At 43.7% G+C, this 12,414-nt stretch overlaps 1 protein-coding gene across 3 annotated transcripts in view; it reads left to right on the top strand.

Moving 5' to 3' along the window:
- The window catches only part of APTX (aprataxin), a 1,163,679-nt gene that overhangs the window by 507,844 nt on the left and 643,421 nt on the right, over positions 1-12,414 (top strand). For all 3 annotated transcript variants that reach the window (XM_044060974.1, XM_044060972.1, XM_044060973.1), the window contains one exon: positions 8,728-8,774. In XM_044060974.1, the coding sequence (XP_043916909.1) occupies positions 8,728-8,774 (47 nt within the window). The remainder of the gene's footprint in view (positions 1-8,727; positions 8,775-12,414) is intronic.

Below are 12,414 nucleotides of genomic sequence, written 5' to 3'. Positions count from 1 at the left end.
CTCAAACTGACTGCATGGTTTCTTTATTTCCAATAATTGTAAGACAGTGCAGGCTCGCTTCCTTTGTTTGTGACATTAGCCAGCAGGTTCAGAACCTCTACTTTTCATTGCTTGCAATGTTATATTTGCATGCTTTTGGATTTTCTCCCCAAGCCTCCAATGAAAACTGGTTCTGTTGACCCAGTCTGACTACCCAGGTAAACAAATGTTAATTAAATAAATGATCTATATGGTTTCCATTTCGAACATTGGACCTCTCTCAGCTACTATCCTTTCTGGCTAACCCTTTTAAGGAGAAGACAAGTTTTTCTTTACTATTAAACTGAACCAGTCCTACCTTTATGCCTAAAGTAGCCAGAAAATCAATCCAGTTTATCGATCTTCTTTCAAAATCATTGCAGTAAAGGTGAATATGTGTTAAACCTGTCTGATTTTCTTAGACAGTTGTTTCTCCATTCAAAAAAAAATAAAAGTACAGGAAATCTGTCCACTATTTATCTCCTGTCACTCATTTGCTTAGGTCAAGCAGTGTTCAGTCACACTACCTGAATGGTGTACAGATTGTATTTCTATTAATTTTTCATTAAAAGATGTGCAATTGCCTAGTCCTCCCACAGCCCACTCTACCAGGTCAATTGCGATTTCATCTGCCTCCTCCACGAGAACTTCCTTTCATAGTGAAAAATAAGAATTGATATAGTCATTAGTCAATAGTTGTTATCCTTTCTGAATTGCCAGTTATGTTTAGTTTTTATGGGACCAACAGTACAGAAAATCTGACCAGCTGTTTATTTTCCTTTCCTTCTAATCGTTTGGGTTAAGAAATCCCATATGTAATCCTGGCCAAATAGTTTACTGACAATATTTCGCTGATTTATTTGCAAAATGATTCAGATTTACCTCGTCATCCTAGAGCCATTCTACCAAATCTATGACTACCTCATCAGGCCTCCTATCACAGTTTTCTTTTGATGATATCTCTCTTACAGTCATTTGTTTTTAATACTCCTATTCTTGTGACTCATTACACTCTGGGCATTGTCTCCAGAAGAAGACCTTCCTTTGGTTTGACAGTGCTCTGGCATATTATTCCTGGACGGCCATCCAAGAATTGCATACTGGGGACTCTAACCCATCAGTGAGGAAGAATGAAAAGGACATCAGATTTATGAATTATGTACTTACCGTAACTCGGTATCTGTGTTGTCCATTTTCATTTTTCCTTACCTTCCCTCCCAGCCATCCTCCGAACTTATCTTCTAGAAGGGTATTGGATATTACATGAATTCCACATGCGAGTGGTAATTCTAACCTCATCTGTCCTGTCTCTAAAGTTCTATAGACATAGGCAACAAACTCATTTTGAGGAGTTAGAGGTAGCGCAGTGCATTATGGGAGGAGGGTGAATCTCAAGACTAGGATCTAAAGTCTGGAAAATGTGGCTGATATGGATCAGAGGTTTGGATCTGTAACCCAATCGTGAGGAAGAATGAAAATGGGCAACAGCGATATCTTGTTGTGTTAAGTACATAACGCCTAATTCTTGTTTAAAAAAGACTTTGTCAGAGTTTCAGAATCTATTTTAATTTATTTGTTTTACATCTTGGCAGATGGGTTAGTTCAAAGGCCTTTTTCAGCCATGGCTTGGTCCAGATGGAACAGATTGTAACTAGAGATCATGATATCACAGAGAGTGCAGTCATAGTATGTTGTAAATATAGCATCAGGGTAACAAAAAGATTAAATGACAAGAGTGTTTATAGCATTTTTGGGGGGCATTAGTAATTTTTTTCAAAAACTAATCATTCTGTAGTATAAAAAAGAACAACAATATACATGCTGCACAACTAAAACTACCTGAATAAATATTCTTGAAACAGAATAAATGTGATAAATTTTACCATAATTGAAACATCAGCAATAAACTGGCTCAGTGCTGTCTCTGTTGTGCAGAGTGATAAGAGCCCAGACTGTGCTCTAGAAGACATGGGCTTGATTAGTAACTAGAGAGCTGTTGGGCTGGCTATGGGGGATAGGAGTGAATAGCTAATTCTGGATCAACCATCCTTGGGGGGGGGGGTCTCTCCAGCCCATCATGGAGGTCAGGAGAATGCAGCAGACACTGGGTTATGCAGTAAGGAAGGACAAAGCTCTTTGGGTAGTGCTCTGTGGGCTAACTAATAGGGTTAGGACAATGAACAGAAGATTACTAGCTGCCTTTGTGGCTATACAGGGAGGGAGACCTGATGATTTTCATGCAGCATGGAGAATATTTATTGTGAAGCAATACAGTAATTCTAAGTCAAGCATGAAACTTTGATTCTAGGACTGTAAAAAAAAAAAAAAAAAAAGGGCAGTAGTGTGATGCAAAACATTAACACACAGTAGTAAGAGTAACATGACTTTATTAGTGATCTGCATGGTTGTTGGCATGTACTACAGTGCTGAATGCACCTTGCCTGTGGGACACATTTAAGTAGACTGACCCGATGCTATCCATATCATTATTCATCACGGGGCTTGGATCCGACCTCGGATCCAAGCTGGCAACTTCTCATACAGATCCAAAGCTCAAGCTCCTCTCCCTTCCCACAATCCCTTGCTACCTTTCAACCCTCAGATCTCGTTTGCCACTGAAATGCTTTTGATGTGGTCAAGGCTCAGGCTTAGCAGTTCTTAGATAAGTGGTTTATTACTTGGGTTTTTTGCTCTTTTTAGGGTATGTTTATCTCTTTATCTCTTCTGTTTGTAGTTTAATTGAATAATGTCCACCCTTTTTGCTCATAAAGTAGTTTAAAAAAAAATCTCTCTATCCTTACTTATTCTAGGGGGACTGTATTTACAGCTGGTGTATGTGTGTTTGTCTCTTAGCATAGCTAAAAAACCCTCTAGGTTTAAAAGATGCTCCTCATGAGGTCAGAAGATGCCATGTTATGACTCGCACAAGGAGTGTTTGTATTGTTTGGGGTCAGCACACCTGGTGGTTGAATGCGACATTTGTGCAGCATTAAACTCCAGGGCCCTCGTGGAGGACCGCAATAAGCTTTTACTGAAGGGCTTGGCTCAGGGTGGTCCTCTGCCCTTGGACTCCACTTCCAAGCCCTCACAGAAGTCTAAGAAGAGGCCTTCTTCTCCCTCGGGGGGGGGGGGGGTTCCTCTTCTTTTCTTCGTAAGAAGCCAAGGTTGTTTGATCTCAGATCCCGGATCTGAGTCCAGCCTCGGATCCAATATCCACCGTTCCGAGAGCCTCGGATTAGAGACTCTGATCCAAGGAGTCGGCGGAGTGTAGGCCTTTGGATCTAAGTAGGTGCAGTTTGTCCCTAGATCCGACCAGTTTGTCAGATCCATTTGGCATACCATCCAAAACTTCTGATCCAGTGAGATTGTCAGATCCAATAGTTCTGTCAAATCTCATTGTAATTGAAGGTTCCCCTTCTTGGTCCTCCAGGAGCTGGATCTGACTCATCGGAGCCAATCCCCTTCTCGGGACCATAGGGCTGTGGGATCCAAGGTCAGATCCCCAGCAAGATCTAGCAAAACGTCAGCTTCATCCAGATACTTCAGAAGTTTCCTTCCCTCGGACAAGGATAGGATGATGAGTTTCTTCAAGCCCCAAATAGAGTTGGGCTTGCTGCCATCCCCTGCCCATGTGGATAGGGGACCCTCCCCATCCACAGGCCTCCACTCTCCTCTTCCAGTCCAATAGGTTTTGGAATGTCAGCACCAGGAGATGTCTAGTCAGAGGCACTGTCTGGTTTCACCCACTTCTCAACACCATCAGGGTCCCTGGCTGGCTCTGTTCTGCAGCCCTATGATTAGGATGTGCATAGTCTCCATGGGGTCGGTGTGAGTTCCCTGGGGTGGGTTCAGGTCCAGAGTTTTCAGACTGTTCCCTTCCCTTGGGTGAGTTTGTGTTGAACAGCTTGGGGCCAATATCGTTAGAGGGCTTCGGTGCTGCATTGTGGTCCCTTCTCCCTTCCCAGGTGGCCCTGGCTGCTGGGAATGGGGGAGGGCTTAATCCAGTCCATCAGCCTTCCGGGCAATAGAGAGGACCTTCTCCAGTATGGCAGTTAGCTCTTCTTCTTCTCTAGGTCTTCCCCAGCCTTTCTCAGGATATGGGCGCTGAGGTCTCATCATCCATCCAGGGTCAGCCATTCTACGAGTGCCTTCAGACAGCCCTACTTGGGGTACCTGTCACTTCTTAGTCCTCCCCTGTGCCCTCTATGGAGGAGCCCCCCTCAGTAGACAACTTTCAAGAGGAGCCATTTGGACTCCCCCAGAGTTCCTTCGCCAAGGACATGGATTTTGAGGAAGGAGATGGGTCACCCAAACCTCTGCCTGTGGTGGTGTCCTTCAGGGACATCCTGGAAATCCTCAGAGAAGGCGGATGGTCTTCCTCATACTTGACTTTGGAGAAGTCCATGTTCCTGAAGGCATTCGGGGACGGGCCCATCTTCTACCTGGGCACCCCCCCCCCCCACTGACAATGACGAGTTGTGGATCTTATCGCCAGCAAGGCTTCGAAGGAGTTGGACACAGTGGAACCTGTGCCCAAGAAAGCAGACATGTTCCTCTGTCCTCCTAAGGTTAGGTCTTTTTGGAGCAAAGGGGTCCCTGTCAATGCCATCATGGATGGTGGCTGCTGCTACTAAGAAGGAGCTGGCTGAGCAAAGCTTCTTGATCCATCCCCCAAACATGGAGTCTTGGATGACTGACCATTTTGAAAAGCATGCGTTTGCCTCAGCTACTTTTTGTCTGAGAGCAACTAATTACTTGGCCCACTTTAACCGACTTCAGAGTGATTTGGTTTCAGAGCTTTCATCTTCCCTCCGAGTTGCTGCCTCCAGAGAGTCCCAAGCTGATCTTTCTGAAGCTGTCCAATCTTGCTTCCTTGGCCAATGCCTCAATGAGGCTGGTCTTCAGTACTGCAGAGACCACCTCTTGCTGTCCAACAACATGCCTGGCTTTGCCTTTGATGGTTTGAGAAACCCTTCAATGTGTCTTTCTCTTGTGCCCCATTTGATGGTTCCAGCTTGTTTGGACCATCTGTTAAGGAAACCTTAGCCCACAGTGAAGCAGGTAGGCAAGACTTTTTTTGCAGTAGGGATTAAGTTTTCTACTTCCCAGCAGTCCTTGTCTAAGACCCAGAAGAGAAGTCAGAAGCTTTGGTTCCAGAGGTCTCGGTCTTCCTTTCAGGATGCTCCCCAGGAATCCTCTTCCACAGGCCGGGGCAAGGGATTCAAGGGTAGATGCTGCCCTAGGGGCATTGGGGGTCAGCAGAACCAGGGCTCCCAGGGACCCTTTTCTGAGAAGACCTTCCAGTGCTCCAGTGGCACTGCCCGACTGTCCTGGTGCCAGTCGGGGTCGACTCTCTCTAAACCCACTAGCCTAGACAAGTCTCTCCTCCGATCAGTCGGTGCTAAAATTATTTCCAGGGTTACTCCATTCCCTTCTCCCAGCCCCCTCCAATTCATAAATTTCTCTCAGACATACCACCCTGCCAAAGGGAGTTGGCCTATCTCAAGGTGCAAGACCTCCTTTGAAAAAATGCCATTCAAGAGGTCCCAACAGGACGAGAGTCCGGAACTTGCTCTCACTTCTTTTTTGTGCCAAAGAAGACTGGGGACCTACGTCTGATTCTGGACCTCAGCGAGCTAAATCTATCTGTCAAGAAGTACAAGTTCCAGATGGTCACTGCTCAGGCCATTCTGCCTCTCTTAATCAAGGATGATTGGATGTGTTCAGTGGATCTCAAGGACACATACCATCATGTAAAGATTGAGAAATGCTCCAGGAGATGCTTATGCTTTTGGTTAGGGGCCAATCATTAGTATTTCAGAGCCCTGCCCTTTGGACTCACCATAGCCCCCGGGGTATTTACCAAATGGCAGCACATCACCAGCTGCAAGGTTTCCAGGTTTTTCCATACCTGGATGATTGGCATCTCACGGCTCCCACAAGGCATTGACTATCACTGGCCAACCAGGTATGTCCTCTGTCTTTTCCAGCATCTAGGCATCATTGTGAATCTTCCCAAGTCCAGTCTCGTTCCGAGCCAAAACCTGGAGTTCATTGGGGTCCAGCTGGACATTGTATTGGAGACTGCAGCACTGCCTTCCCACAGGGTCCAACTGATTAGAGATCAGGTCTGTCTTTTGTTGGAGCTAGCACGCCCGTCGGTTCACTTGAGTCTCCAAACCTTAGGCTCCATGGCGGTTGCCATTCAGTTGGTATCTCTCACCAGGTATCACATGTGAGTTCTCCAATTGAACCTGGCAGTCCAGTGGTCTGTTCTGTCTTAGCCTATGTCCATGATGATAAAACTGACTCAGGTGTGCAGGAATCACCTTGCTTGGTGGCTTCAGTCTCGGGGCCTATTTCTAGGCAGGCCATTTTTCTTCCCCTGCCCAAGGCCACAGCAATCACAGACGGCTCCCTGTTGTGGTGGGAGGATATTTTGTCAGGGAAGGATGGTTCAAGGCATGTGGTCCCCTGCAGAGACCAAATTGCACATAGACAGCAGTCCTTCTAATGTTGCAGGCCTTTCAGGAGTGCCTCCGGCAGGAGACTATAGGAATTCAGATGGACAACATAGCAGTTATCTGGTATATCAACAAGCAAGGGGGAACACGGTCTTATCCTCTGTGCAGAGAGGCCATGAGAATGTGGGAATGGGTGGTGTCTTACAGGTGCTTTCTTCTTGCAACTCGTATACCTGGGATTCCAAAATGTTGGCCGACAACTCAGCAGGTCCAGCTGGAGTCCTCACAAGTGGTCTCTGAATCCGTCGCTGGCGAGACAAATCTTCAACCATTGGGGTCAGCCTTGCTGCAACCTTTTTGCTTCCCCAGTCAACCACAAATGCAGCAATTACTTTGCCCTGATTCCCCCATCAGGAGAGTCACTCAGGGATGGTCTAGTTCACAATTTGCCTCCAGGTCTCCTCTGTGCTTACCCTCCTATTCCCCTAATACCCAAAGTCCTACAGAAAGCTCGTCGGCTAAAGACCCTTCTCATCCTCATTGCCCCTTTCTGGACTTGTCAGGCATGGTTCTCCTTCCTAAGGTTTCATCTGAAATATCCACCTTGGACACTGGATCCCATTGTGGATCTTATTTCCCATTCCTGGGGGCTTCCACTTCCCAGTCTCTGGACCCTTCATCTAACCACATGGTTTCTTCAGTTTCAGTAATCCTTTTGCAGTCCAGGCTTCCTTCCTCAGTGAGGAGCATTACTTTGGCTTCTCAAAAGCCATCTGTACAGGTGATGTATTCCAGTAAATAGAAAAGGTTTTCCATTTGGGCCAGACAACGGAATCTGAATCCTTTTTTGGGCCATATTCCTGATATTTTGCCCATTTTATCTTCGCTTTTTCAGAATGGGTTGAGTTTTTCTACCACTAAGCTTCAGTTGGCTGCCATCTCCAATTTCCATATTAACAATAAGCGTACCTTTTCTTCCAAATTGTGCAAAGCCTTTCTGAAAGGAGTTTTTCTTCTTAGGCCTTCTGTCCCCCACCCCCACCCCCACCAATGGGATTTGACCTTGGTGCTGCAGTCCCTCAGTCCCCAACACAAAAAACCTTTTGAACCAGCTGGTTCATTTGATATTCAATTCCTTTCCTGGAAGATGGCCTTTTTAGTGGCCATTACTTCTGCCAAGTGGGTCTCAGAACTCCTGGCTCTGTACATTAAGCCTCCTTTCATGATCTTTCATGAGGACAGGATGTCCTTTAGAACAAATCCTTCCTTTCTCCCTAAAGTGGCATCGGAAGCTAATCTCAAACAGTCGATCAGTCTGTTTAGCTACCAGTCTTCTTCCCTAATTACACTAATAAAGGACAACATATCTTGCATTGTTTAGATGTCCACAGACAGTTATGTTTTTATCTTAAAAAGGACTGAGGAGTTCAGAAAGTCGGACCAACTCTTTTTGTGGCCTTCTTTCAAAACAGAAAGGGCCAAGCAGTTTCCAAAGTGACTGTTTACAGATGGATTGCTAGTTGTATTTCCTCCATTTATCCTAGCAGACATTTAGTTATCCAGGCTGGTTATGGTCCACTCTACTAGGTCTGTTGCTACGTCTTCAGCCTTCTTGGCTTGACTTTCCCTGGATGAGATTTGTGCTGCTGAAACTTGGTCTAATCCACATACTTTCATTGCACACTACACATTCAACTAGTGTCTGGGAACAGGGCTTCCTTTGTTTCCTCTCTGCTCCGGCATATTCTTCCTTGAGACCACCCAGAATACATAGTAGCTGGGGACTCTGACCAATCTGTGATGAATAATGACATGCATAGCATCAGATAGTCATGTCCTTACCATAACGTGGCATCTGTGCTATCCAGTGTCATTATTCATCACATTCCCACCTTCCTTTTGGGGGTTCTAGCGAGGCTGAAATGGCTTTTATTTGGGGAGAAGTTTTTTGGCCTTCTGTTGCAGTTGTTTCTGTTTCTACTAATTCTATTAAAACTCAGTCTGAGGGTTAGAATGTCGCAAGGGAGGGGGAGGAGCTTGAGTTGTTGATCTGTCTGAGAAGTTGCCGGGTTGGATCTAAGACCCATCTGTGATGAATAATGACACTGGATAGAACAGATGCTAAGCTATGGTAAGTACATAACTCTTTTCTTCATTTCATTAGAACTCTGCATGCCTTGTATGTAATGTACATTTGCATACAACTTTCCTGACTTTACATTCATTTTTGTGATCCCTCCCACAGCTCAACTGAAAGCAGATTGCAACAAAGGGCATGTTATGATAAAACAGGTAATATTTTCTTTACTGGTTTACATGTACTCCTTAACTGTTTTATGTCCTTTCATTGTTTAGATGTATTCTGCAGTTTTATCCAGTCAGGTTGATGAGGAAACGAGCACAAGACAACTGTAAAACATGCCCTAGTGATATAAGTTGTAACATGATCTTGGCATCTTTAGATCCTCAGGAACAGTGGGATCTGAACCAAGCAAAATTAAAAGTGCTCCCATCTTAATTCTTCTTTCGGCTTTTCCCGGTTAGGGGTTGCCACAGCGGATCACCTGTCTGCTCATGAATGGCAGTGGAGTTTTACGGTGTTGAGTTGCCAGCCCAGCTCCCAACCTTTCTGTAAGCTAAATGCTACATGCTTTCAGCTGCTGAGTCCTACAGTTGATCGCCAGGTAGTTAATAGCAGTTCTTCAGGATATTGGAAATGCTGCAGTCTAATTTCAGTTCTGTAGGGGATTTAGACTGGCTTGGTCGCTAACATTTATAGTCTGTACATGCTTACTGCAGCAGATAGAATCTAATTTAATTTCTTGTTACACTCTGCTTTGTTTTGTTGATATTTTTTCAGCCTATGGTAGCACGGTACCATCCTGCCTGTGCCACTTATTTACTGTACTTTAAATCAGAATGTTCTGGTCACTAGAGTTTAATGCAGTTCATCAAATCAGATGTATGCAGGGGCACATAATTCTGACAGTAGGATGCATTAAAAAAATCCTTATGTGATGGAAATGTACGTAAATGTAAATCTAAAATTAAGGTCCCTTCTTGTGTCTGTGATTGGTTCAGTCTTTCTTCTTATTTTGGTTTTGACATTTTTCCCTGAGACTTGTGTGTTTGTGGTGTGAGTGCCCTGTCAATGTATGTTAGTGCTGCTCCATCACTCACAGCACTAGGGCAGGACACAGTCCCTGAACTCGGCCAGTCTGTCCTGATGGTAACACTGTTAGCATTGTCTGTCCTGACTTGTATCATGAAAAGGTTTCTCTGTTCGATATCTAAAACAGAAAAACCTTCAAAGTACTCATGTGGCATCTAATGATGCGCCAAGACCCACAACTGCCTGAAAAGGCAATATTATGTTGAGCCCCAGGTCTTTGCCTCTCATCTCTCTAGTGACAACACTAATATCCCTGACCTTCCATCCCTCAAGCTACCAACCTTTAGGCTACAACCCATCTCTACTTCCTTTATTCTGAAATGTATCCATAAACTCAAACCTTGCTCCCCCTCAGCTGACCAACTGCCATCTGAATTCCTTCAAAAAGCAGCCTCTGAAATAGCCTATCCTATATCCATTCTCATTACTAGAACTGTTAATGAAGAAACCATACCTGATATCTGGAAAATCTCTCACATTATACCCTTACATAAAGGAGGGAACTCCTATGACTATTCTAATTATAGACCCATAGCTCTCTTATCCCCACTTGCAAAGATCATGGAAAAATGTGTTCACCGTCAGTTAATGAACCACTTAATAAAAAACAACATTCTTACAAACTGTCAACATGGCTTTAGGCCTTTTCATAGCACAACCACCGATCTCCTCTCCTTCACAGACTTTATTAACAAGAATCGTAATAATAACATCCTGTCTTCAGCTCTCTTTATTGACCTGTCCAAAGCCTTTGACATGGTCAACCACTCTCTCCTCTTAAAAATTCTCGAATCTCTTTCCTTAGAACCTAACGCTGTCCACTGGTTTAGTTCCTATCTCACTAACAGGAAACAGGCCGTCCTCTGGAATAAGGAACTCTCATCTCTTCTCCCAATCTCACTCGGAGTCCCCAAGGCTCTATTCTTGGACCCCTTCTTTTCTCCCTCTTTATAAATGACCTACAAGTAGCTATTCCCCAGGCTACTTGTATACAATATGCTGATGACTCCACACTAATTTGCTCTGCTAAATCCATTTCTGAACTTCAAACAAATACTCAAGCTGTATTTTCAAAAGTGGAAACTTGGTTCTTAAATCGTTGCCTACTCCTAAGCAAAAAAAACCAAACTCTTACTCTTTAAGCCTACTACCAGATCCCCAGCTTTAGATTTCACTATCTTATCTAACAATGGAACCATTATATCACCCGACCCTACTACCAAACTGTTAGGTGTCACAATTGACAACAATCTTACCTTTGACTGTCATATCAACAATACCATTAAATGTGTAAATAGGAAACTTGGCTCTCTGTATAGAATTAAGACTTTCTTAACCTCCCCAGCCAAAACTACTCTTGCCCACTCTCATCTCATTTCCACTCTTCTCTATGCTTCTCCCATCTATACTAACCTCAAGAAAAACAATCTTTCCAAACTGTCTACTACCTACAATAACATAGCTAGATTCGTTACTGGGAAGCCTTTCAGAACTCACCACTGTCTGAATCTGCAGCAATTGAACTGGCTTGAACTGACAAACATGTTACTTCTTTCCCAACTTACATTTGTCCAAAGAGCTTTCTACCAATCTCTTAACACACCTGTACTTTCTAACCTCTTAACCCCATATGCTAATCTGAACTCACTCCGCTCATCTAGCAAACTGCTAGTTACCCTAACCAAATCTAATAACCTAGCTGGTGACTCCCTCTTCTCAAACTCCATAGGTAAACACTGGAATCAACTTCCTACCGAACTTACTTCCATTCCATCTACTATTCTGTTTAAACAAAAACTCAGAACATACCTCAAAAGCCACTGGATGTGTCCCTGCTCTAATCCTGACTAAATGTTGATTCCCCCCTTAACCCTCTTTTCTCACCCTTCTGTTGTGCCTCCTCCTCTCTCCCCTAAGCTTCCTTCCACCCTACATACCTCTCTCATATTTCTCTCCTCCCTATTGGCTATGACTCTTTTCCTGTAAACCTGTATCTCTTATAACTCTACTCTCTCTCTCTGATGTTGTTTCTCTCTCCTCCTTGGTCTTCCACTTTCTTTACCTGCTGTTAAAATAAGCAAAAATGTTCAATATGATGTTATTTTAGATTATCCAGAAAGTTAAACTCCTTTCCTTTTAGTAACAATGTACATTTCTCTGTCCTTGGTCTTACAATTTTTTTGCTTCCTTGTTTTTAAACTATGTAATAATATTCATTATGATGTCATTTAGATTGTCTAGAAATTTTTAAGTCCTACTCTTGTTTGGTTAACAATATTCCTTGTCTAAGTCCTACCAGTCTGTAATCTGTTAATAGAGCTCATGATATATCTCTTATCTCTATATGTGGAGCTTTTCTCCCCGGGCCTCTACTGAAAATGGAAATATATCCAGCTAGACTAGCCCGGTTAACAAATGTAAAATAAAATAAATAAATAAAATAAAATAAATGTGGAGCACTGCTGTAACTACCAGCAACACAGCCCATGTCAGAGAGATTGATGACCTATCTCCCTATCAGCAGAATGGCAGAAGTTGAAAATCCCTTGTTTGGAGATCAGCGAAAGGTCTCATATTGTGCCCCAGGTCTTTGTCACAACACTATGAAAAGAAAAGAACTGTGATCAAGTCTTGGAGAAATCATCCCAGAGTTTGTAATGAAATAGCCATCTTGTCAGTGTCTTGAACTTGTCCTTTGCTAGTAAGAGTCAGTCATATGTCCTCCTCATTGATGGTTGAGTGTAGTCATATCTAATGCCC

This window comes from Protopterus annectens, chromosome 2.part0 (assembly GCF_019279795.1).
Source record: "Protopterus annectens isolate FY-2018-M chromosome 2.part0, PAN1.0, whole genome shotgun sequence".
Classification (NCBI taxonomy): Eukaryota; Metazoa; Chordata; order Ceratodontiformes; family Protopteridae; genus Protopterus; species Protopterus annectens.
Note: the sequence above shows the minus strand (reverse complement) of the source record. Positions and strands in the feature narration are given on the sequence as shown.